The sequence below is a fragment of the Meriones unguiculatus genome, chromosome 21, assembly GCF_030254825.1.
Source record: "Meriones unguiculatus strain TT.TT164.6M chromosome 21, Bangor_MerUng_6.1, whole genome shotgun sequence".
NCBI classification, from domain to species: domain Eukaryota; kingdom Metazoa; phylum Chordata; class Mammalia; order Rodentia; family Muridae; genus Meriones; species Meriones unguiculatus.
This window is the reverse complement of record NC_083368.1, coordinates 4,759,916-4,787,691: the sequence shown is the minus strand read 5'-3', so window position 1 is coordinate 4,787,691 and position 27,776 is coordinate 4,759,916. Positions and strand designations below refer to the sequence as shown.

The 27,776-nt window shown below is 39.1% G+C and overlaps 1 protein-coding gene across 3 annotated transcripts in view; it reads left to right on the top strand.

The window, feature by feature from the left end:
- The window catches only part of Fam13a (family with sequence similarity 13 member A), an 84,036-nt gene that overhangs the window by 6,211 nt on the left and 50,049 nt on the right, over positions 1-27,776 (top strand). Inside the window, exons 2-3 of one of the 3 annotated variants that reach the window (XM_021650224.2) lie at positions 10,751-10,792; positions 25,578-25,619. In XM_021650224.2, coding sequence (XP_021505899.1) covers positions 10,751-10,792; positions 25,578-25,619 — 84 coding nt within the window. The remainder of the gene's footprint in view (positions 1-10,750; positions 10,793-25,577; positions 25,620-27,776) is intronic. The other 2 variants (XM_021650225.2, XM_060373987.1) reach the window with 2 other exon arrangements.

Genomic DNA, 27,776 nt, shown 5'->3' with positions numbered 1-27,776 from the left:
AATAACTAATTGGGTTGTGGTGGTACTTAGATTCTTTCATTCCTAGCACAGGAACACTTTTATATAGAGGGGAAGTCATCAGCCCCGGGAATCAGCGACAGACCAGGAAACTCTTAGGAACTGTCTTACATTCAGGCTTCATTCATTCTCCTCAATAGACACACCAAAACAGGATTCCTAATTCCAAATTGTGTGAAGTGTTTTCAGATAGGGTACACTGGAGGAGATTACAGCATTTGTTTTATGCATAAAAATGGCAAATGAACTTTATTGGGACCAAGTATATATCCACACACTTTAAAAGTTCCAAGTGACTCTCTCTTGAGCTATATGAGGGGTTTATTTTGTTGTTTTTTGTTTGTTTGTTTGTTTGTTTTTTTGTTTTTTGGTACAGAATTGCCTTGTCTGCCTTGAAATTTAATATTCCTTCCATATCCCACATTGCTACCTTGAGACTGTACTCTAAAACCAGTTTGGTTTCCTTCATCAACTACAGATTTATAATTATTATTGCCAAACCAGCTAACACTGGATCCTAGGAACACAGCCCACCATTTCTCAGCATATTTTAAGATTAGGGGGAGCTAGAGAGGTGGCTCAGAGGTTAAGAGCACTGGCTGCTCTTCCAGAGGTCCTGAGTTCAATTCCCAGCAACCACATGGTAGCTCAAGCCATCTATAATGAGATCCGGTGCCCTCTTCTGGCATGCAGGTGTACATGCAGACAGCATTGTATACATAATAAATAAAATAAATCTTTAAAAAAAAAGTTTAGGTACATTATAACCTCACACAAATATTCACAAAGCCAAGTTGGTTTAGTCTCAGCTTGAGAATGATGTGTTGGTGGGAACAGTGGGCCTGATGAACTGTAGTTAAAAACAAAGAAGCCTAAGAGATTGTTTTTAACTTGGAGTAGCAGTGTAATTTAATAGAAGTAGAGACTGGAGGGGTTAGGGTTAGCAGAACAAAAGCCCCTAAGGGATGGATGGGTTTGGGAAAACAGCAAATAAAAATAAAAAAATAAAACTTGACTTTGCCAAGAACTAACATGAAGGCCTGGATAGATTTGCTCAAATCACATCAAATGAATGGAGCTAAAAGCACAGGACAAATGGCTTTGCAAAGGCAGTCAACAATATGCAGATACAACAGTGTGTTACGGCATTGTCAAGTTGACAATAAGCTTTAAGACAAATTTAGAAAATGGTGTCTAGCCAGGGCACAGCACTCATACCCTCACACACTGTGCAGCCTGCTAACACACTGTGGTGTTATAAAAAAAGAAGTGACTTTTATTGACTTTCATCTCCTTCACGTAACAATTTGGTGTCTGGTATCACCGTCCCAGGTCTCTGCTGCTTACAGTGCTCAGTGTTCCCATCACTGCACTATATTACTTCTCCCAGCCTTCGAAGCCCTTGGAATTCAGTGTGGTTTACCACACAAATCTCATCTGACAGACTGCGAGATTTGTGCTGCAGAGACAAAGGTTAGAGACAGACTGCAATGACACACAGCATCCGGGGTTTCACAGCTAATTAACCTTCCTTGTATGTGTTTATCGCATTTGAAACACGTGATTGCTAATACTTTCCTCTGAGGATGCTGAAAGAGTAGAGACAAAGTGTGTAACTCTTAGCACAAAAGCCTGGCCATGGTGAGCTCTCAGTCAGCAGTAGTTGCCCATCCCTGTCTGTGAATTCTGTGAGGGTTACCATTTTGACTTAGTAGGCTGCACATTTCTGGCACTTGTCAGTGGTTCTAGCAAATAGTGGACACTTAGGAAGTCTTTCAAAATGAGCATTGTGCAGGTCAGTTCTGAGCCCATACTCATTCCCCTGTGATGCTCACTACCCTAATCCCACTGCAGAATCCCAGTAGTGGGTCGAATTACCTGGGCAATCCTCCCAGGAGGGCGGGAGTGGGGGATGTCAGTGAGAGGATGATTGTCAGGGCCTTCTGCACATCTGTCATCATCTCCAAAACTCCTACATGTTGATTTTATCATTTGGGAGATGATATACCTATTAAAACTCTGTTAACAAATCCTTGAACTTTTGTACTAACAGTGAATGTTGAAAGAAGTTAGTCTTTCCTTCTTCCCTCTGAAGATATCTACCTATTATTTTGTTTCAGTGCCTAAAGTTGAATATATTTTAATTTAATGACTAATGGTCTAAAAATATTTTCCCATCAACTAAGCTCAGCTGTTCCAAAGAAAGCTGCTCCTGGGTTTTACACTCTAAATTACTGCCTTGGTGAGGGTGGGGGGAGGGGTTGTGTTGGTATTACAGAATCACTTCCCTGTAGCAGGCCTCAGGGGCACATTAGCTGCGTTGAAAATAAGTTTGAAATAAACCAAGAATTTCTTTAAGTTCCAAACAACCTTTGGATTTTCAGTAAAGTGAAATAGTTTTCTTTTCTTGTTCTCAAGCCAAAACAAACATTGGCAAGGCCATATTCAAACATTGCCTTGCCTGAACATACCCTCTTCTGGGTTTTCCACACACCACCAAGTAGTGTTTACACTACAGGTGTAATGACAGAACTCCCACCTCTAATTGTGTAGTTAGAGAGAAAGACATCGTTTTCGTTTCCTTACGCAAGGGTGGAAGAAAAGCAGACTATAGTTGCAATCCTGTGAACTTTTGAATAGACAAGAATAAGATCATTTAAAGTAATCAGCACGCAGATTCCTGCAAATGTTCTGTCTAATTTGCCCTCACAAATGATCAACAGTGTGCATCTTTTAAAAATATTTAACTAAGGCTTTGTGTAAACACTTGACAAACTCTTGATGCTGTTTCTATACAGCAGCATTATACAAGGTGCCTAGCTAGGTGCTGGGGCACAGAGATAAAGACACATCTCCATGGTTGAGCCAAGCTTGAGCACTGGCTTGTACCACTGTGCATATGTTCAGCAGTGTCATATAGCTGTGAGCAGTCTCTGAAAACTAAAGAAGTGGGTCCCTTCCAGGGTCCTGGCAAAGCCTTCCCAGATTTGATGGCCCTTGAGATAAGACTCAAAGTATTTACCAAAGAGAGAGAGGTGTGGCATGGGAAGGAGGAACCATGTGTACAAAAGGGAGACGGTTACAAAGTCCTGTGAGAGAAATCCTGGTACAGAGCATGGAGGGCTGAGGTGGGAGGGACTTAATGTGCCAGGTTTCAGCTTTAAGATGCAGTGGGGGAAGCAGGAAGGGCTGAGGGTGAATTGGCATGGACAGCAGGGACTGAGTATAGCCACTATAAAAGAGTGCTGCAGTGAAAAGGCAGGATGCAAGAGACGTGGAGAGGCTTTCAGAGGGAGAATGCGTGAAGTTTGATGACTAAACAAAGATAGGGGAAAGGAATAAACTGTAAAAAGAACATTTGGCTTGTTAATGAGATCTATATTCTGTAGCAAGAGTATGAGTCCTTTTTGTGCTGTGGCTTTTAAAGTCTTAGCGCAGGAGCCTGGGAGAAAATAACAGCGTCAAAAGTTAGTGATTGACTGTCCACCGACAGGAAGGAGAGACACAAAGGAAGTGGAAAAGGAACTTTTATCTCCTTACTCCTGGGTAAAAATTCCACCCCCTTTCTGTCACATGCAGCTACCCTGACCCTGCTCAAGTCAGACTTGAGCTGTTAATCAGACAACCAAAGCTGAACAGATTGCATCACGGAACTGGAATAGAATAAGAGATTCTTGGTTCCTTATAGAAGTAATAAACAGTTCCTTCATTTTTTTTTCCAGAGTGGTGAGGTTGCAGGGATGTGCCCTCACACCTGGGTTTATGCAAGTCTGACCAGAGATTTGTACATAGGCGAACCCTCTACCACTAAGCCACATTTCCAGCTTGATTAAAGAGGACAGTATAGAATGTTGAGATCATCGAGTAAGAAGGACCTCCTTCACAGGATCCTGAGTTATGATTGTAACAGTCTTGCCTGCAGTCCAGGAAGACTACCAAGAGACCTGGAGACATCCTGTCAGTTACCATGGCATTCCAGAACTATGCTATTATGTCCACCACTAGGCATATCTGGACCAGTTTTTCATACTATTTTCCCCCTCCATACACAGTCAGTCAACAAATGCTGTTTTGTGTTTTTTGGCTCAGGACAGTTCTGGCTGAGGGACTGACAAGGAAGGTGACAAGAAGATAGCAGATTTTTTAAATATAGTTTTTCTATTATATTGAAAAAAATTTTAGAGCCATAAAACTTAAACAGTCTTTTTGTCTCTCCCTTTTGCTGGACAGATAACACCATTCAGTGTTGGTTATGTTCTCCATTGTTTGCATTTTTTCTTTGGTCAGAGAGAGCCATTTCTTCTTGATCTATGGTAATTCATATTTCTCTGGGCTGTGCATTGCATTCGTAGTAACAAACACAGGAAGCAAATTATAAAGCTGCTTCTTGGGCTTATAAAAAAGAATTGTAAATAGCTCCTCAAATTACAGCCACAAACATTTAGCTACAAACTGAGAGAAAATTTTGCATTCATTTTCCAAAAGTCAGAGGGATTTGTGTGCTTTTGTGTTGTTTGTTTTCTGTTCCTGAAAGAGGGCAACCTCAAAACTTAAACAGCAGAACAACACAGGGCGCCTCACCGTCCGGTTGTCATGGCCTGCGGTCTGTTCCCAAATGTGGACAAACTGAGGCCACTCAAGTAAGGACAGCACTTCATGACAAGATAGAGCAGGAGCTAGCATCATTTCCTTCCCCCTCTCAAAGAAAACTCCCCTGAGTAGCACTTTGTGCAATGGGAAGCCTCAGGGAAAACCTGAGTTCCCGAAAGAATCCCTTATCATTCTGCTTTCACTTGTGTCTCATTTCCCTTTTTTGTCTCTTTTTTCTTTTTTAAGTCCTTGCAAATGGTTTTCTTCATTTCTAGGTAGAGTGTAACTCAATTCTTAGCATTTACCTGTCTTTCTATATTTTCAGTATCCAAGAAATTTGTTTAAAAAAATCTCCCGTTTTAACTTCTTGAAACTTCATTTAAAGAGTAAAGATGAATATGTAAATCATGTTAATTTTTTGGTAATTAGCTGCTTTAAGGGATTAGAAAGTAGAATAAATTGGATTGTTTGTGAGAACATTCAATGTTCAAAAACATTGAATGGAATAGCCATTTGAAGTTTTATCTGAATACCCTATTCTGGGAATTCTCCCAACAGTGTTTGGGTTTTGTTTTATTTGTTTGTTCGTTTGTTTGACACATAAAACACCATGCTTTTTCTGTTTCTAGTTAGCTGGCTGTCTAGTAATCTGCATAGGCATTACATTCTGTGGTTCTAAAGTTCATGGAGCGATTCTGAAAGTAGGTTCCATTTATGTGTATGATTTGTCAAAGAGTCTGCTAAAACCCCAATATCTAAGTTATTGCCACTTCAGTTGCAACTTCTTAGATGTGGGCTCTCTGGGTCTGTGCTAAACATTTTTACACAAGCAGTTGTTTTAAGAGACTCTATACCTTATAGCTAAGGGAGGACATTAAGCATCTCCTTGTGTTACACCAATAGAAAAACAAACAAACAAACAACAACAACATCAACAAAAAACAATCCCAAAGAGTCCCAAGCTGTTACTGTTTGTGACTGACACAGGCTCACAGCACTGCTCTCTTCTTCATCCACAGTGCGGTACGCACACACTTGTTCTTAAAACTGAAAAGTGAATCAGAATTCTAAGTTTAGAATTGAGGCAAAGGATTGTACTTAATTTAGAACTCAAGTGAAGTCACTTGGCTTTTGGAAATGACTGAGACTGTCAGAAAATGAACATCATTTATCTAAGTAGTTTGGGGCCAGGGCCAAAAGTGTATTATTTTGACAAGTGTATAAAAACGATGATTTTTACGAATGTTTCCCATCCTGAAATGTAAATTTTGTAAAACCGTTTATTTTCTCTGTGCTGGTAAAAAGAACTGTCCTTGGTAATTTTTGACTTGGATTGTCTTCCAAAATCAGGGGAGCTAATTATTCTTCAAAGTTAATTGATTTAAATCAGTGCTTTAGTTATTTCAATTGCATGCCTTTGTCAAAAGTCATATCACTATGCCCCAGGCAAGACTACTTCTAGAAAAGAAAAGGAAGAAATATGTCCATTATTTAACCAGCTTGATCTATTTACTCTTTCTTTCTTTCCACATTTTTTCTATACATGGGATGCATCCTGATGTATAGTAATTATCCATTAAATGTGATATAAAATCTTTTTCATTTCTATTTAAATTTCTCTGCTTTCTTTTTCTTTTTTTTAAACACTTAAGACTGATTAAAATGATGGAGTTGTAATCTGTAGCTTCTGACCCTGTGCCTCATTGGTGAACTTACTTTGTGTCAACACAGCCTGAAAAGATGTTTATGTAGGATCTAAACCTGTGCATCAAGAGGCAGTCTTGGACTGACAGGGTGGCCCACACCTTTAATCCCAGTGCTAGGCAGACATTCAAATATCTGAGATACATCCCTGGCACATGACATACTATTTTGATGAATTGAAATCAGTTAGAAGCCAATAAACAGCCAAGACAGCTCTGGGGATAAAAATAAATTGTGCATACCAATGGCCACATTAGTGATGGTGAAATTTTGGGGTGTCTGAGAACAACAGGGCCTTTCTCAAAGGTCAGGATCCCAGAAAGTAGAATGGCCACCAGAGTGGTCCCAAGCCAGTGGCTTTCACGTTCTTGCCTAGCAAACTCAAAGAGTGAACTTTGAGAACCACAGAGGGTAAGTTTTAGGGACAAATTTGTTGTAGATTCATAGCAGGCACTTAAAAAAAAGTGAACACAGAGCATCTGTATAACAGGAAGGGTGTCTACAGGTGGGCTACCATCAAGCTCCTAGCTCTGGGCACCTTTTAAAAGAGCTTATGGTAGACACTGGGCTGAACCATAGGGAGAGAATGAGCTAGACAGTTTAGGTGACCCAGCCATGAGGTGTGGAAATTCTGCCCCATTTCAGTCACATTTTCACATACAGCTTCCAGGCAAGGGAAAAAGACAATAAGGAACCAGGAACTAGTATCCCCAGCCCACACCAAGAACATTTTCTGCACTGCTCTTTGGGGTCTCTGCCCTACCTGACCAGTTTCTATCTCCTGGTCTCATCATTGCATGGATGAGTCATGTCCTCACTTTGAGCCTGCTTTTCTGGATAAATGAGAGCAAGGGCCAAGTACAGGGGGAGTCTCTATGAGGCAATAAGTAATTTATTCCGTTTGTGCTGGAAACATGAACAAGAAAGAAAGAAAGAAAGAAAGAAAGAAAGAAAGAAAGAAAGAAAGAAGAAGAAGAAGAAGAAGAAGAAGAAAGAGAGAGAGAGAAAGAAAGAGAAAGAAAGAAAGAAAGAAAGGAAGGAAGGAAGGAAGGAAGGAAGGAAGGAAGGAAGGGAGGAAGGAAGGACTGCTTCTTTTTGTTGCGAAGAAGTAGGTTACTGCAGAAGCATTAGTGGACGCACAAGGACGACCTTGTCCAGAACCCTACACCATCTGGAAATGTGGCTAGATGTGAATGTGGCTCAAAACAAAGTCATAAAGTTACTGAAAATGGTCTTTTTCTGTGATTGATATTACTCCACTACATTAGTCTCATGTGAACTTCGTATTTGACAGTGTTGTAAGACATTATCAGGAGGTTGGGCATGACTGCAAACGCTTAGTACTGAAAAAAAAAGAATGACTAATTTAATGAATTAGTGAATTACAGTGAATGAACATGCATAGCTTGTTTCATGTTACTGTTAAGGAATTCTTCAGATCTAAGAAAGACTCGCAGCCCTCACTTCACAACACATGGCACCTATTCCTCTCCTGTAACATGAAATCATTGCAGGTTTATACTGGTAGATTTTTGGCACAATGTTGGCCATAATATTTCCTTGATATAGTCTTTGATTAGTAAACAAGCCCAATTGTTTTCTCAAGTGTATCCTAGGAATAGGTTGATTCTTTTTTTTTGGTCTGTAAACACTTTTTTTTATTAATTACACTTTATTCACTTTGTATCCCCCCATAAGCCCCTCCCTCCTCCCCTCCTGATCCCACCCTCAATCCCCCTTCCTCACGAATGCCCCTCCCCAAGTCCACTGATAGGGGAGGTCCTCCTCTCCTTCCTTCTGATCTTAGTCTATCAGATCTCATCAAAAGTGGCTGCATTGTCCTCTACTATGGCCTGGTAAGTCTGCTTCCCCCTCAGGGGGAGGTGATCAAAGAGCAGGCCAATCAGATTATGTCAGAGGCAGTCCCTCTTCTCATTACTATGTAACCCACTTGGACACTAAACTGCCCTGGGCTACATCTGTGCAGGGGTTCTGGGTTATCTCTATGAATAGTCCTTGGTTGGAGTATAAGTCTCTGGAAAGACCCCTGTGTTCAAATTTTCTGGTTCTGTTGCTCTCCTTGTGGAGTTCCTGTCCTCTCCAGATCTTACTATTTCCCACTTCTTTCATAAGATTCCATGCACACTGCCCAACAGTTGGCCATAAGTCTCAGCATCTGCTTTAATAGTCTGCAGGGCAGAGCCTTTCAGAGGCCCTCTGTGGCAGGTTCCTAGCTTATTTCCTGTTTTCTTCTTCTTCTGATGTCCATCCTCTTTGCCTTTTTCGGGATGGGGATTGAGCATTTTAGTCAGGGTCCTCCCTCTTGATTAGTTTCTTTAGATGTACAGATTTTAGTAGGTTTATTCTATATTACATGTCTATATGAGTGAGTATATACCGTTTGTGTCTTTTTGCTTCTGGGACAGCTCACTCAGGATGATCCTTTCCAGCTCCCACCATTTACCTGTAAATTTCATGATTTCCTTATTTTTCATTGCTGAGTAACAATCAATAAATGGGACCTCATGAAACTGAAAAGCTTCTGTAAAGCAAAGGATACCATCATCAAAACAAAACGACTGCCTACAGATTGGGAAAGAATCTTCACCAAACCTTTATCTGACAGAGGGCTAATATCCAGTATATATAAAGAACTAAAGAAGCTGAAAAGCAGCAAACCAAGTAATCCACTTAAAAAAATGGGGAACAGAGCTAAACAGAGAATTCTCTGTAGAGGAATGTCGAATGGCAGAGAAACACTTAAAGAAATGCTCAACATCATTAGCCATTAGGGAAATGCAAATCAAAACGACCCTGAGATTTCACCTTACACCCATCAGAATGGCCAAGATCAAAAACTCAAGTGACAACACATGCTGGAGAGGCTGTGGAGAAAGGGGAACCCTCCTCCACTGCTGGTGGGAATGTAAACTTGTACAACCACTCTAGAAATCAATCTGGCACTTTCTCAGACAACTAGGAATAGTGCTTTGCCAAGATCCAGCCATACCACTCCTAGGCATATACCCAAAAGAGGCTCAAATACACAAAAAGGTCATTTGCTCAACCATGTTTGTAGCAGCTTTATTTGTAATAGCCAGAAGCTGGAAACAGCCCAGATGCCCCTCAACTGAAGAATGGATGCAGATATTGTGGTACATTACTCAGCAACGAAAAACAAGGAAATCATGAAGTTTGATTTCAAACGTGAAAGTTTCTTGTGTACAGTTAGCTTAAAGTAGTTGCTCCCTGTAAATTCACTACCCCAGGAAGTAGTGAATTGATTGGCTTCATCCCAGCCAATCCAAATTGTCCCTCTGACCTCTAACTCTTAAATGTTAAAGCTGAATGGTACCAGCTTTTCCCTTAGCACATCCACATTAGTGAAGTGGTATGGGGAGAACCAGCACAGCTTATTTACGCCTCTGTGTGTGTGCCTATGCGCATGAAACACAAAATGCTATGAAAAGTAGTATTATTGACAACATGGAAAATAAAACAACTGAACAAGATTAAAACTGAAAACTAAAAATCATAGGAGATTGAAAAATAGTGTGCCAAATTGTACGTACCCTATTCTAGATGGAATGAAACATGTTTCAACTCTTAGAACAATGTGTGTGTTAGAGAGGAACAGAGACAGAGGCAGAGGCAGAGGGACAGACAGAGATGGGGGGGGGTTTACATCATAATAATAAGATCTTGTTTACTTTCAGTTTAATATTGTCAATTGAGTCCAACATTTCCATTTTCATGAATGATGCTTGAGAACATGAGTAAGTAGGAGAAACTCACTTCGTGTGTTTATAATAAAAGGAAGTTTCATAGAAGAAAAACATGTTAAGGAAAATTTTAGCATGTATTCTACATTTAAAAATTAAATGCCTTTATATTAAGGGTCCTATTATTTCCATTTTGTTTGAGAGAATTTTCTGTACATTCTCTCCTGTTATCTGTAGCAGGTTATACTTTCTAGAGCAACACCAGAAGAACAAATAACATGAGATTTGCCTCAGGGATGGGCTTTTCACTTCTAGGAAATCACTCTTGAGATAGTCCATATGTAACAGAAATATTTCATCATTTATTTTGCTTTTGCAATTAACTTTGTTAAAGTAATTCTTCTGTAATTATTTGTATGGTTTTGCATAATATATGAATATTTAAGTTAGACTTGTTGGAAAATGTAGTACAAGCTGCTTCTTGAAGTGTGATATGAATTACTTTCATGATAGGCTTATCCGAAAATACATGGGCTGGCTTTTTTGGAGAAGTAATTGATGTTGGCTAGGTCCTAGGGAGAGTGTTTTGCTAACTTAAATCCAATACAAGATCAGTAGAATATGTCACAATTTGTGACAGGCAGAAAGAAATTTTAGTAAAATTTATATGTTCTATTAGTAGAAATTACATTAATTCAAATTTTTTTTCCTTTTAGCTCACAGGAAGATGAAAGACCTTTATCACCTTTCTATCTGAGGTATTAACTTATTTATTTATTTGTTTATTTATTCATTGTGTCTTATTTTGGTGTGCTTAAGACACAGGAGATGTAAGATTCCTTTGGGTTTATTTACCCATTTTTCTTTTCTTTTCGTTTTAAAGACAGTCTCGTATATCCCAGGTTTGCCTGACGCTTACTATGACGCTGAAGATAATCTGAACTTTTGATCCTCCTGCCTTTACCTCAGACATGCATCACCACGCCTGGTTTTATATGGTGCTTGGGACTGTTTTTAGTATTTAATATAATTAAAAGACTAGATTGAGACACTTTTAAGTTCAGAATTTAATTCTCAAAAATACCTAATGCTAAAGCAGTAACCTAAAAAAAGTAAAATAAAAAATAAAAATAAAAAGCCCTACCCAGCTGGAGAATATTATTATCATACACAAGGCCCTGGGCTCAGTCCTGACACCAACAGCACAAATACAGAGATTGTGTGTGTGTGTGTGTGTATGTGTGTGTGTCTGTGTGTCTGTGTGTCTGTGTGTGACTGTGTTTGTGTTTCTGGGTGTATGTCTGTGTCCTTTTGTGTGTCTGTGTGTGTTTATGTATACACAGTTCCCAGTACCCTGAAGAATCCTTGGATTATGTCAGCTGGTTTTCTGGGGAGTAGTGGAACAATAACCTAAATACTCAGCAAGTTTATGGAGCTCAGGGTTTTTTTTTCTAGCACTTAAAAGTCCAGAATAACAACTATTTTTAGCAGTAGGTCAAGATAACAAAATTCAAAATAGAATTTAAGTGAAGTCACACCAGTGATTGGACATCTTCTATGTCGTTGGGATGTTTTACTTTCTGTTTGAACCACCTGACTAAAATTTAGAACCAAGTCTTCCTTACCGCATTCCTTTCATAGCTACCCTCCTGCTTCAATAGCCCCTAAAATATGCTAGAACAGCGGTTCTCAACCTTCCGAGTGCTGCAACCGTTTAATACAGTTCCTCATGTTATGGTGACTCCTCCCATAAAACTATTTGCTGCTACTTCATAACTGTAATTTTGCTACTGTTACAAATCATAATGTAAATATCTGATATGTAGGATATCTGATATATGACCCCTGTGAAAGGCTTGTTTGACCCATACATTGAGAACCACTGTGTTGTCCACATATCCTAAAAATGTTGACCTTTTTTGTCTTGCCTTAATTTTAAAGTCTAGTTTTTTAGAGAAAATATGGATACATAATAATAGTATGTTTGCTTACTCATTTATTTATTTATTAGTATTTATTTACTGATTTATTTATTTACTAAATCTAATTTGTTGAAATCATCACAGAGTTAAAATTAGACTTCATTTTGACCACCAATAGTTTAGAAATACGATGCAGAATGCCAGGTACAGCCTGGTGACTGCTTTTTCCAGTGTTCCACCCTTCATCACACTTATAATAGATTTCAGGTTGATTTCAGGTTTGGTTGTTGTTTTGTTTTTAAATCCTGGTTTCATTCAAACAGAATCTGCACGTTCTGGTCATGGGTAATCTCAGCTGTACAGCCACTGTAGGCATACGAGGATATCATCCCAGAATACATGGTGACTTTGAGAGCATTGTATGTGTAAATATGGGTGGTAAAATCAAACAAATGATTACTGGACAGTAAGGGAAGTTAAGCTTCACAGAGTATAGGAATGTATGTCTTTGAATCGTGCCACCTAAGACAGTCTTTCTTTGACTGTCTTAATTTTCTAACTCTGGGTGAGAACAACCTGTGCTTTAAGAGTGTTGACTTTTATTTTTGTGTACTGTATTTAAGGTAGATGGCAAATTGGGCTTACGTCTTCAAAAATATATACTGGTGTGTTACAGTATGAAACTGTGAATGTTTTCTCATTACCTGGACTATAATATTTCTGTAATACTATCTGTAAAAAAAGAAATTCTAGATTGGTTAAATAAAGGGGCTCAGTGGTTAAGAGCACTGGCTGCTCTTTCTGAGGGCCTGAGTCCGATTCCAGAGTCTGCATGGTAGTTCGTAACAGTCTATATTACAGTTCCAGGGGATTGTATACCCGCTTCTGGCCTCCCAGAGTATAAAAGAAAAAGTTAGCAGCAGACACTATTTTCATGTATGGAAGTCCAAATGTAAGTGGAGCTGCTGTTTCACAAAAGCAAAAATAGTAATTATTTAACCTGTAATTAAAATTCCAAAAGTAGGATTTTTTTTTCTTTTCTGAGTAACATTATAGGATAGTCACAATGATATAAGAATTAGTTTGGTACAAGTTTATTTTAATTTCTCACATGAAGGAAACTGCTGAGAAAGCAAGAGCCCACCCCCATAATTATTTGCATGGCTACCTTGAGGTGGGTGCTAATTATTACTAATCTCTCCTGGACATTTTCAACTAGAAAGGTGACATATCTGCTGGTGAATAATTTATAAGTAACTACACATTTTTTTATTATATCTATTGAGAATGAATGATGCTTAGATGTTTTAAATATATTTTCATGTTTCTACAACTTCTGTTTTTTATCGTTTTATTACTTTAAGAGTCCTTTGATTCAATCCCCAAAGCAGAGCTATTACTTGTAAATTCTTCTTTGATTTTTGTAAGATGATAAAAAAATTATACTCTTTATATTTCTTTCTTAAAGATTTATTTATTTATTGTGTATACCATGTTCTGTCTGTATGTAGACCTGCATGCCAGAAGAGGGCACCAGATCTACTATAGATGGTTGTGAGCCACCATGTGGTTCCTGGGAATTGAACTCATGACCTCTGTCAGCAGACAGGGCTCTTAACCTCTGAGCCATCTCTCCAGTCCCTGTTTGTATTCAAATTATATTTCTTTATATTGAAGGTAATATTTTGTTCTTGGAAAAGAACAATGGATTGATAGTTGCAACCTGCTACTTTCCCAAATAGTAATATTGAATACTGAATGAGATGTACTATATTTTGATGGTGTTGACTTGCAAGATTTTTCTTAAGGCCATAACAGTCCCACCCAACAGCTAAGAAGACATCTGCTGAGAGAGGTACACAGCAGAAGCAGCTCCATCAATAATGAAGCCAGGCAAAGGGATGAAGAACTGGTCAGTAGTGGCATTAATTCTGAAAGATCAGCATAAAGTGGAACAGAAAACTCAGTCTAGGAGTAGGCAGCCATCATAGAAAATGAAATGGATCAGGACAGATGGCAAATAGAGCAAAGCAGTCCTCTGGTCTCAAAAACTGGGGAGCAGATGGTCCATTAAGACAGATGACACAGGCACCTACCTACTGGCCCTCTGCTGGTCAGGTAAGAGTGTGGATAAAGGGCCTGGAAGGAGGTGGCTGGATACCAATGGAGGCCTCCAAGCCTAGGTTTGGCTAGCCGAGAGAGTATGTTGCTGGGGCAGGGAACCGAAAAGGGTCCACATTCCTCACCTTGCTTCACTGCCATAAAGTAGAATTTCTTCTTCTGTGACTTGCTGTTCTCTTAATAGTCAGGCTGTTCCTTGTATTTCTCTCCTGGGCATTTCAGTTGCTTCAGACATTTCTGCAATAAAGCAGAACCATTAGACATCAGGGCCCACAGCCCTGGGTCTAAGTAAATACCTTCTGTGGTAACAATTCAGTGTCCACCGCAGTCTGTCTTTAGCCTGTCCTGATTCTACAGAAAGCCAAGTGTCTTTCTTGGAAGAGGAAGGAAATAATTACAGAGCTGCCCCTGCTAGGACCATGTGTCAGGTTTACTGCAGTTATAGTAGCTTGGATAGTAGGTGTCATTGTTCCCAGATTGCTCTCTTGGGATTAACCAGCCCTGCTGAAACAATTAGGGGAACGAAAGTGAAGCAAAACTTTGGTGAAACTGAAGCAAAACAAACATGCCTGTGCACGTTACACGAGCAACGCTCTTGGCAAGCATATCCACTCTCTTCTCTTTCAGACTCTAGGCTGGAATCCAAAAACAGGAACCCCCAACTCCATTGATCAGATTAACATCAAAGCAACTTGGCCTTGTTCTTCCATGCCCCTCTGCCTGTTGCTGTCTGCGTTCTTCCTGCTGGCATCCGCTCAGATCTGGCTGGGATCAGTTGCTAGTTATGTTTCCGTTTGTCTGCATTCTGAGTGTCTACCAGCCTGCCTTTGGGCTCCTGGGGTCGATTCCACAGGGACCAAAGCTCTTTGCCTCCACTTTCTTATATCCTCCCACCCCACTTACCTTCAGGCTCAAGGTGCGCATCCAACAACTTTTATGCTTGAGTTCCATGCAAATTCCTGGACGACCTGTGTGGGCTTCATCTAATCCTGAGCTGTGTGTTTCAAGACCTGCCAAACTGTAGCTAGCCTTACTGAGCTGTTGCCCCCACAGGGCTTCTCAGGCTTGCACTGATAAGCAAACTCAACCTGTCTTCTGGCGAGGGTCCAACTCTTCCTAATTTCCCTTGAAATTATGAGAACTGCATGAGAACTCTGGAGTTGACAGTGTTTAAATTTCAGTCCAAGTTTTAATACAGTACAAACCAAAGCTAAATTACTATCTAGCAAGTATGGAGTTGTGTAAGTCAGGGTCAGGGTTTCATCTACCTTTTAATTGTTCCGGAAGAATATCTGGTGAGTTATTTCCCAGTTAGTTGTTTGGGATACAAGATCATCCTTTAGGATTTTTGTCAATTTTTAATTGATGGAGTCTTAGACCTATCATTTTATGTAAAATTCTTAACTGGTGAGCTACTATTGAAAATGTTTAGCATTGAATAAATTCAAGTTAAAAATTTACCTGAAGCTTGATATGCTGCTCTGTAGGAAAGTGTGCAAAACTCTGGGTTTGATTTCCTGAACTACAAACAGAGAGATATCCAAAAATTATGTCATCTTATTCCCTTCTTTGAATGTAGAAAACTTTTAAAACATCTGTAGACAGCTTTTTGTGGGAGGCATATCTTCTTAAACAATTTATGCTATACTTTGTATGTTTGTGATTTTTTTGTTATTTTCTTTAATTTTAAATTTTGATTGTTGTTTGATTTTTGCCTTCAAAAGATAAGTTTTCTAAAACTCCATATTATCAGCCAGGTTCGGTGGTGCATGCCTTTAATCCCGGCGCTTAAGTTGCAAGGGCAGGCTGATTTCTGCGAGTCCGAGGCCAGTCTGGTCTATATACTGAGTCCTAGGACAGCCAGAGCTGCATAGTCAGACGCTCTTTCAAAACAAACAAGTTGTTTATCATGGAATGATTTAGAGAAGTACATATCCCAGTTATTTTCTTTGTGGCTAAGTTTCAGGCTGTTGCAGGGAACAAACAAGCTGTTTAGTTAGTATGTACTTAATTCTTTAGCCAGATGAAAAATCTCAAGTAAGTTTTAGACAGTTTGGATCACAAATAACTGTCTTTTTTTCCTTCTCCCCTTTGACTGGAACAGTGTTTTTAAGATGAAGGGGCAACTGTGGAGTTCAGCTGCTTGTGTGTGTAATACAAACAATGTAACATTCACCAATCAAATCAATGTTATATTGTTTTTGATGTTTTATAAGAGACTTATAAGTTGAAATTTGCCATTTCCATCATTTTAAATGTACAGTTGAATGATGTTTTATACATTCTATTATTGGACACCTGTCACTGCCACCCATCAATAGACACTCTTCAGAACTTACAAAAGACTAAATTCTAGCTCATGGACTATTAACTCATCACTCCCACCTCAACCCCAGCCCTTGGCAGCCATCATTCTGCCTTTGTGTTACATCTTTGATGCTATAGGCATCTTACCCAAGTAGAGCCATGCAGAATTTATCCTCTTGTGACTTACATTCCCTTAGCATAATATTCTCCAGGATCATCCTCATTGTAGCATATGTCAGAAACTCATTGTTTTCAAAGCCAAGCCCCAAGGAGTGAACCCAGGTCATCAGGCTTGGTGGTAAATGCCTTTGCCAGTTGACCTATTTCACTGGCTTAAGTTGCTTCCATCTTTGGCTATTATAAATATGAGCATGGGTATTCAAATTGCCAGCTCAAGTCCCTGTTTTCAGTTCTACTAAATATATTGTTGGATTTATTTTTGAGGGTTCCCATACTGTTTTGCATATTAGCAGTACCAATTAACATTTCCAATAATCACAAATTAGAGTTTCAGTTTTTTTACCATCTTCACCAATAATCATTAATTTCTGTTTCTGATAATATCCACTCCTATAGATTTGAAATATGTGAGACTCATCAAATATTGCTTCTCCCTGACTAAGAATCTAAACCTTAGTTGGAAGCCAATGTGGTCTACAGACCTAGTTCCAGGACAGCCAAGGCTATACAAAGAAACACTATCTTGAAAAACAAAACAAAGAAAAAAAAAAAAGAAAAAGAAAAGAAAAGAGAGAGAGAGAAGAATCTAAATCTTATGTAGGATTGGATGTCTGTTTTTTAATGTGTCATAGGAGGTTTTTATGTGCATACCTAGCTGTAGACCAGTATGATGACCAAAGATAAGAAACTAATGCTGTTAAACAGTGTTTGAGAGACTCTGGCCTGGGTTCTTGATATATGAGCATCATTGCTCAGACTTTTTGCATAGTAGGAATTAAGTATAGAATCTGGGCTCATTTCTCTCAGTGTTAATGAAAACATCAGTGTTGTCTTTGGTCTTGACTGAGAAATATAGGTCATATAAAATTTTAATACTTCTCTCCCGTGGCTGTCCATCAGCATGACAAAACAAAGGAAAGTGTTCCTTGTTTAAAAATGATGCTTTTATGCCCATGCTGCCGCAACCTCTTTCCATTTGGTTCTTCAGCTCGATGACTTCATATTGGCTTTTCTCTGTAAGAATGTAAGGTTGGAATACAGTAAAAGTTTGTAGTTAGGCAGGAGGAAGACTACCTTCACTGACATAATTGCCTCCAACTTCCTTAAATTCCAAGGATGTTAGAAAAGCAGAAAACGTCGAGCTGGTATTGCAAAGAAAGCCAGGGTAACACAAACTGTCCATTAATGTGCACCTTGAAGTCTTCATTTTCCATCTTCTCGTTAAATACAGATGGACAGGAAAAGGAAGAAAGCATTTGGGAGGGGGCAGAATTAGATTCCTTCTATTCTTTGCTTCAGTGACCAGAAAAACAAGTGACATTCCCCAAATGGAGCAGAGACTTGAGTTATCAGAATGGAGTTCTGTGTTCTCTTCCACCTTTTTGCCACGCCAGCATCTTAATTTCACTGTCTATTCAAAGACTAGAATACTTAGCATACAAAACAATAGAAAGGAGAGAGGATACCCCGGGATGTTAGGTACTTAACCAAAGCGTTTGAAAAAGGCCTAAAAGCAGGAGGATTATTAGATTCATTGCAGGCTTCAAAGTATGTAGTTCACAAAATAATAATAATAATAATTCTGTATAATTCTCCAGTTTACTCCTAACATTGAAGCAAAGAGCAAGTCCACCTGAGAAAGCTCAGCACATGTCCTAGGGCAGACATGTACACCGACTATAGTCAACAGGTACATTATCCACAATTACTTGGACAATGTCATAAACTAAGAGCTAATCTACTCTCCCAACTTATTTGGTGATGAGTTCCTGATTCACTGTTGCTCCTTAAGAACTGTTTAACATAAAGAAATGATTTGGGATTTACAAAACAAAATTATACATTAAAGAAAAAGATCTTCCCTCAAAATTAGATCTGAAATGAAAGACAAAGAGATTTAAGAAGTACATTGGCATTAAAACAGCCTTAGTTAATTAAATTGGCATTAAAAGTGCATTAAAAAATTGTGAGAAGAGGCCAGTCATGGTGGCGCATGCCTTTAATCCCAGTGCTAGTGAGGCAGGAGTAGGTGGATCTCTGTGAGTTTGAGACCAGCCTCGTCTACAAAGCGAGTCTAGTACAGCTAGGGTTCATTACACAGAGAAACCCTGTCTTGAAAAACAATAGAAGAAGGAGGGAAGGAAGGAAGAAGTAGAGGGTAGATTTTATTAAATCAACTATAAGACATTATCCAGAAGATGCCCTGGTTCTCTAGTTCTCACAGTCTTCCTACCCCTCTTCCATAATTTTCCCTGAGCTTCAGATCTAACAGTTGCATCATAAATATATCAACTAGAGCTGGGCATCTCATGGTCACAGTTCTCAGCATTTTGATCAGTTGTGAATCTTTATAATAGCTGCCATTTTTTGCAAAAAGTTTTTTGTTTGTTTTTGTTTTTAATGAGGGATAAAAGGTACTGTGGGTATAAGGTTTAGAACAGGTTAGGGCACTTCGTGGTATTAGATTCTCTTCTAGGTCCAATACCTCTCCAGCCCTGAGTAGTTGACTAGGTTTACAGTGCCAGGCATTCATTCTCTACTGTTATAGAGGGTTGTAAAACCAATTAGATAGATGTTGGTTACCCTTAAGATATGAGTGCTACTATTGCACCACTGGAGATATCTTGCTGAGCTGGTCAAGCCGTACCCATGAAATCTCAACATCATGGTTGCCTAAATAAGACCTGTATAATGACACCATCAGTTGACATGCCAATGTGTACACAAACATTTTCACAAAGTACCACCCTTAATGAATAGCTACAGGTAATCAATGGCTGCCTAGAAGGGACAAATCAGTTTTCTCTAGGATTTAACTTACTGATAAGTTATACAACCCCAAGCGGTCAGCCCGAAACTAGTATACATAGGCCTAACATTAGAAAGGGCCAGTGGGACTGCAGTTCTGGGAGATCCAATACCCTCTTCTGACTCCTATGAGCACTCCTATAAATACATGCACATAATGTAAAAGAAACAATCATACACAGAAAGTAAAATAAACAAATCTTTAGAAAGAAGAAAAATCATGAATTTGAGCGGGAACTGAGGGTAATGGGAGGAGCTACCATGGGGGAGGGGGAAAGGAAATGGTATAAATACAGTACTCATGGATAAAATTCTCAACAAAAAAAAGATGGAGAGATGACTCGGCAGTTAAGAGTAGTTGCTGCTCTTGTAGAGAATGCGTGTTCAGTCCCCAGCACCAACATGGGGCCTCACAGTTGTATGTAACTCTAGTTTCAGGGTACCTAACACGTCTGCTGACCTCTCTGGGCTCCTGCATTCATGTAATACACGTAGGTACACTCTGGAACACACACAACTACATATAAATACATATTTTTAATTTTTAAAAACATGAAGTAAAATATAAAGTCAGGTACATAATAAAAATAAAATTTGAGAAGTTCTTCCAGAATGAAAAAGAAAAGAATAAAAATTAAAAGTATAAAAGAAGTAATATTAGAAGTGATGGATATAGCTGAAAACTGTAGGATTCTAAGAACGAAATCATATTATCAGAAACTGAAGGAGAAATCAAAGTCAGAATATAGCCAGCTCATTGAGAGGCACATCAAAAGACAAAGCAAACGCACCAAGCAGAATCCAGGACATGAAAGACACACAGCGCTGTGTGTCAAACGCCGTGGTATCAAGGCATGTAAACTCATATTAACAAAAATAATTTTAAGTACATATGAATATATGGGTTCTACATACAGCAATATGTCAGTGACAACATCTCTAAAGAGACACACCCAGAAAGGAAAGACACAGGTCCTAAACCTTCCCCTGCAAGTGGCTCCAATATCCCCATTACTCATGCTTTCACTTGGTCTTTGCAAAAGACCTAGGTCCTCTTAAGCATGTTGGAATATATGCTAACTGAATAATTGTTAATAGATGTATTTACAGAATTTTATGGAAATAGAAGATTGAGAATAGCGTACATCTTTAGTGAGGACACTATGAAGTCAGACAGCTTAGAACTTTAGTTTCCAATCTGTAAAGTGGGCTCAGTGTCTACATGACCTATCTGTTGCATTTAATAATTTTGTCTAATAATGAACTAATGTAAAAACTAAAAAATTCCAAATTTCTTTTTAGGCACACATACACTGATTATCTAAAACTGAGAGTTTAAAAAAAAAATACCAAAAGGAGCTCAAAAAAGGATAAGTCTGCTGACTGTCAAGTAGTGAGTAAATATCACGATAAAACTGTAAAGAAAATACTCTTTCCTTTACCTTAGGCCCTTCAAAGTATGCTTGATATTCAAAATGGTATTAGTGTGACATTCGAGAAGCAGGAAGACAGATATTTTTCCTGCTCGGTAGTATGCACTCCATGTAGTATGTACAGTATTTTGTGTACTATTTTTAAAACCAAACTGTGTCTAAAATGTTAATATTATCCGCCATATGCAGATAATATAACTAATAGCAAAGGTTAATGGCTCTACAAATGCCACGTGAACTCTCTGCATGTGATCTTTGTGGCTAAACGGGAAAACAAAAGGAATAAACATGAGGATGGAATGTGTTCATATGCGTGACACTGAGGAATACACCGAGACTGTAGAATTGAGAAAGCCACTGTCGAGTTACCTGTAATGTCATGTGAACTGTTGATACTGTATGTCAGCTTTTGTTGTTAGAAAACAATTCTAAACACTGTGTTTTGTTAGAAATCAAGAAATTTTTGATATTTTGATTATTAATTGCATGATCTTTAGGCTCAAACAGATCATATAATTGTCCTCTTTGTTGTTTATTTTTTTTCTAGTGAAATAAATGTAGGTGTTACATTCCGTAGAGAAATAGCAATTCTGTTAGCACTCGTGGGCTTTGTTAAGGCAATGGTATTGTAGTTAGGATTGAGAACGCCACCAAAGAGAACAAACTGAAACAAGAGAGGATGCATGGAATATGCTTTTTCTGCCTATCTATATCTACTTTTGTAAGTTTGAAGTTCGTGTATGTATGTGTGTGTTTTCCCCTTCAAACCAAGAGCTCTAATAAAATACTTGCTTATCACCTCATCACATGCAAATTTTAGAGGCCAATATTGCTAAGCATAATTAGCTTAAGAAGATATAGTTTTAATTTTGCTAATAGAAATAAAGATTAAAGAACCACATATGCCATAGAGCATACGTCAGCTTATAGACTTAGAAGCTAGTTTGGATAACTGTTTCAATAGAACATGCAGATGAATCACCATTAACAGCAGCTGTAGGAACAAAATTGACTACAGAGCTGGCTTTACACATGAGATTACTTCTTTTGGCTTTCAGTGTTTGCTGTGTCTAAAGTCAGGAAGGGAGCACTTTCTTATGCCATTTATAAAGTATAAGTAAGGAATTTTCTTAGTTAGTCAGTTAAAGGCTCTGAATATATACACTGATTCCTACCTTTATATAGAGAATTTAAAAGCTTCATGAGATAAAAAGAAAATATTGTGATATACTTTAACTTGTTTATTGCTCAAATGCATTTTAGTTTACCTCAGTGCCTTAGAATTTCCTCCTTGAATGAACCGCAGCGTTAAAAGCAGCCCTTGGTGCTTAGACTTTGCTTAGAAATCTTGTGTTGGTGAATTGCTAAGCCATGCAGTTGTAAAGGTGGCTGAATACTTGGCCACGGACATTTTGTTATCTAATAAAGCTAGTTGACTGATAACTAATTGCAATTCAAGTCTTTTATAATGATTTAAATTTGGGGGCTGTAAACTATTATTTGGCGGCAGTAAACTGGGGGCAGATGTTATTACTGAGTTTTAGACCTAAACAGATATCACTTGCCAAGCCTTTCATGGTCTGTATGAAGAAACCAGCAGAAAGCAGCCTAGCTAACCAGTGGCCTGCCTGTGACTTCATCCAGGTTCCAGAGCCAAAACCAGAGCCTTGCCTTTTCTGATGCTCAACAGAAAATATGCGCTTCTTTAAGTTCCTCAAAATCATGCACAAGCTACATAAACTAGCTTTATTCTACATTCCATTTGAAAAAGTAAAATCATAAAGTTAGCATAAATTTGATTTAAAATAAATATAGCAAAAAATGAATTAGATGTGACTAGTTGGTATTGTTACAATTTGTTCATTCACTTTTGTATCCTGAGGAGAAATCTCACAACTGACTCAGATGGCTCAGAACATTTTTCTGTTAAGTTATGAAGAACATTTTAACTGATTTTCATTCAGATTAGCATAAGGTAGGCATGGTGACACATGCCTTTGGTCCTAGCACTCTGGAGGCAGAAGAACACAGACCTCTGTGAATTGGAAGCCAAGCTGGTATACAAAGCAAGGTCTAGGACAGCCACGGCTATGTAAAGAGACCCTGACTCAGAAAAACAAAGCAAAGAACAGCAAAAGTTTGCCAAATTGTGTCTTTATTGATTTGTTTATAACATTTAAAATAGCTATTGAGATACCTAAATAATTGAAATTTTAAAGAATTTTAGTGAAAGATTAAGAGCCTTGCTCCTCAATGTATCTGTTATTGACCAACAATAGCATAGGAGTGACAGGGGAATTCATGAAACCTGCAGTCTGGCTAAGGCTGTAGCTTGGTGGTAAAGTTTTGCCCAATTCTGCAAAGCAGATCTTCCCTCCTTCTTCCCCTAGACCCAGTGAGTCACCTGTACTAACAAGGGTATGGGTCATTCTTGTGCATGCTGAGGCTCTAATGCACATACTTAGAAAGTTAGAAATGGCAAACCTGGTCCTTTTGTTTTTGTGGCTTTTTCTTCCTCACAATTTGCTTCTCTTTACCCTGGGGAAAAAAGAAAGGAACATAAAAATACCAGTCTGGGTTTGGAACAGTAACTTAGTGGAAGGGCACAGCCTAGCATGAGTCAGACTATTTGTTTTATCCCCAATGCCACAAAAACAAATAAGCAAAAGCATCATCTACTTTCACAGGCAAAGTGAACAACACAAAGAACTAAGTACAGAAGAGAGGAAAGGTAATACATCTCCTTCTGGTACCGGCAGCCAGACTGGCTGGTGGTCTGTCTTTGGAATATTCTTTAGTATTAAGCACATCTAACACTTTGCTTTTCTAGGTCTTCCCTAGTCGTTATTTGGTCCATTCTGGCTGCCCAAGCTGGGATTGCGTAACTGCATTGAGGAGCACAGGAGTTAATTACACAGTGTTAGATTTACGGAGGGCCAGCGGCCACAAAACATCCCAAGGGGACTGCCTGTTCCAGTTTAGGACAGATGCAGCACGAGTTTCTTGTTGGCCACAGGCCCTGGGAGCCACTGTGAATAACAGCCATTGTGGCCACAGGCAAAGTCAAATGCCACACCTCCACCTCTACGTGCAAACACGCCCCAGTGTGCGTGATCATGAGCTCAGGCTGAGCTGAGAAATCCCTACCTCTGTACTCACCTGTGACTTGGTGGTAAAGTTTTGCCCAATTCTGCAAAGCAGATCTTCCCTCCTTCTTCCCCTAGACCCAGTGAGTCACCTGTACTAACAAGGGTATGGGTCATTCTTGTGCATGCTGAGGCTCTAATGCACATACTTAGAAAGTTAGAAATGGCAAACCTGGTCCTTTTGTTTTTGTGGCTTTTTCTTCCTCACAATTTGCTTCTCTTTACCTTTATAAAGAGTTTATAGCCTCCAGAGCAGTTGTACTGCCCAAGCTCTTCATGGAAGACAGAAAAGACAGCACATACTTCACAATCTAAGCGAGAGAGACATAAGCAGGAAGCACTTAGCAGAGTAACTGAAACAGCAGTGCTCAAGGCTTTTACTTTTGTATGTGTATTTATTTGTTCTTATTTTTATTTTCTTATTCACATCAGTTTTCTTTTGCACGGTGGAATGATTTGGGGTTTTCCCTATCTGTTGGCATGACTGATGAAAACTGACTGGGGCTGAAGTATGGTTATTGATTGACTCCCTCTGGGATAAGGACAGCCAGAGCTAGCATGGTGGTGGTGGAGGTGGTGGAGGTGGTGGTGGAGGTGGTGGAGGGGTAGAATCCTCCAAGCATCAGATCCTGACATGAAGGTGCTGCAATATGTTATTACACAGAAGCAGAACCCAATAAATGATTCTGAAGCAGAACATGCATGTGTTGAAATGATACCAGATGAATTAGTATTTAGGTCTGTTGATGTGAAGCTACCAGTAGTGATCTCTAGACACTTTCATCTTCTTCCTGTGTATTCTGCAAAATAGAAAGAAAAAAAAATAGCTTAATAAACTTAAAAATCTGCTCAACATTTAACTTCCTTTTTAGGCATAGAATCTTAAATATTGAGTAAGCATGGAATAGCCGGGGCTGGGGGAGGGGGTCTTGTGAAAAAGTAGTGACAGAAAATTTTAGATAGCCAAAGTTGGAACCTTACCTGGGTTTGTGAGTATGGAGTTCCTCCAACCAGGAAGAAGCTGTGACAGGTGCATATCAGTGTTGTGGAATAAGTATTTTAATTATTTCAAAAAGAATCAGGAATTTTAGAAAATAGAAGAAGTTTATAAACATTCAGCCAAAGGTGCCAATCCCTTGTTACTATCCCTTGTTACTGTGAACTATCACAGCTTGACAGTGTCCATCTTGAAGAAAACACGATGTGGGAAAGACAAGTTGGAAATGGCGATGTGATAAGTAATGCCTAGTTCCTTGCTCTCTGTCCCCTCTGGTCCCTGCTGACCTCCATGAGTTCTTAAAAGATTTAGAAACATGTCTGTGCTTGCAGCCTGGGCCAACAGGTGATAGACAATCACACTAGCACCTTGAAGGAAGGAGAAGGCCACCAACCCAGGCTGCACCAGCAGGCTTAGAGACAGAAGGTGGTTTCTAAGGAGTGTTCAAAGAAGTAGACAAGCATGTCCATGTGTTACACAGTGGAAAGACTCCTGCCCTCGTTAGTAATCATCAAGGGTCACTTTGGACCTGGCTCATTCTTCCATCCTGGCATCTCTTCAGACGTTGGTTCACCATCTCTGACCCCACAGCCAACCTGATTTTCTTTTTTTCTGCTTTTCTTTCACAGTGCTCATGTGTCCCAAGTCAGCAATGTTTCAACAACTGGAGAGTAAGTCATTTCTTTTTTATATTTTTGAGCATTTTATGTCTTTTAACATCTATTAGGAAAAGGAAGCAATTCTAATGTGTAGAGTTGGAAGATTAATATAATGAATAGCCAGTCATTTTTAAGGTGTGCATGTCTAGAAAGTAGCTATATATGTGTGATTATCCACAATCTCCCTTCCCCATTTGAAACTCCCAAGTAGGTTCTTTCTTAGTCTCACTATGTAGAGTAGGGTAGCTTTAGTTTACTCTGTAACCCAGGCTGGCCTTTAACTCACAATCCTCCTGCCCATGCCCCAGTGCTAGGATTACAGGTGTGTGTGCCACTCTGCCTGGCACTATTAGCTTTTTGTTTACTTCAATAAAAACAATGCCAGGTTCAGTAAAATGTTTGCAAAGCCGTCTCTGTTCCCTGGAGGCATCTTGTCATGGAAAATGTAAAGGCTAAAGCATTAATGATGACTTTTCTTCCCACTTTGTTCATTTATTGAGATTACATTTATTGAGTGCCTACAATGTGCCATCCACAGTGTTAAGTGTGTGATATCGAATGACCTTGGCTCTGCCTTTGTGGATTTTTGCAGTCCTTTGTTGTTGTTGTAGGGATGCAGTAAAGAAAGCAAAGTGCTGGTAGCACCAAGTCCCTTTCTCTGCACAGCCGTGACAGTGCTGGATTACTTATGTCCAGCACATTCTTTGTTCCTCAGAGGCTTCCAGCTACATGTAGGCTAAGCACAGCTCTGCCTTTTGCCCTGCCCTGCCCTGGGCTGGCCTTTCTGCACTTGCTTGCCTTTCTGACCACATTGCTCTTTCGTTCTTTGGTCACTTGACTTTCTGTTGCTGAGCTAGTCCTTGGCTGTGTCCTGCCCAGCCAGCACTTTCATGTTTTGATTCATCCCTTCTAGGAATCTCTTTCCGACCCACTATCAGACAGCACACTGCCACACTGTTCCCTCGGTCCTGCCCTGTAGAAATGCAAGCTCTGCTGACACAGGCTCTCTTCTGCTGTGCTTAAGGCAGAAGTATACCTAGGGCCTGGACATTCTTTACATCATTAGATAATGGTCTCTGGGCAATAATCAAGTGTTAGGGTTGGAGAAGATGTGGTACGGAGGAAAACAACAAGAAAGAGGAGGAGCACTGATAGGACAGCATTGGACTCTTAAATGTTGGACTTGGATTTTCCCATTAGTTGAGGAAGCAAACAAGGGCAGAACTAGCTTTCCTTGGCTTCATCAACTTCAAAGACTTGCAAACTAAACCAAGATGGACATGTTCTTGCCTTGTTGTGCCTGATAATCTTTCCTCCCATTGTAAGGGTAAGGGAGGAAGGGGATGGTATTTCCCACTGTAAGATGCCCTGTATGTGATCCTAATATATTTACTTTCTCTGCAACAGTTACTCACTGGGGACACAGAAAACAAAAGTTGCAGTAACCACCTCAAATAGGCTATACTTGCCCCATGTCTGAAAATAATTTTAATAAATATAAATTAATAAAAATTTAGTAAAACTGTGACTTGTCAAATTTTAAGATGATGCTCTTAAAGACTATTTGGTGAAACTAGGGCTGCTAGTTTTATAAGACTGTGAGTTTGAGTTTAGGCTATGTAGCAAGACGCTCTCTCAAAACAAAACAAGCAAAAACTTTCTTATTTACAGAAAGGTACCTTTTCCTAGGTATTAAAAACAACAACAACAAACCTGTGAATCTTTTTCAAGTGAAGAAAGATGTGTTTTGAGTAGTACAAATTAAGGGTTTTCTATTCCATCTTATTCAGAATGGCATTTGATTACTTAGATACACTGAAAGATTCTACCACTGTAAAACTGGCACAATGTTTGTGAGAGTAAGAGCCGTGTCGATGGGCAAAGGATGCCATTGTATCTCACCGTGCGCTGCTTTCTCTTTGTGCTTACCTCTTTTCCTTAGGTTTAACAAAGTATATCTGTCCTTCCAATGTGAATATGTTTTGTGATGTGTTTGTGTGAACCAAGTTTTAATTTTATAAATCCTGACTTGACTGGAAAAGTCAAAATATTATGCTATGCTATTATGAATTGTAAATGTTCTGGTGAACTGCCCCTATCCCCAAAAGACAGTATTAATCCCTATATAGCTTTATCATAATGGGATTCTAAATATATAGTAGATATTCT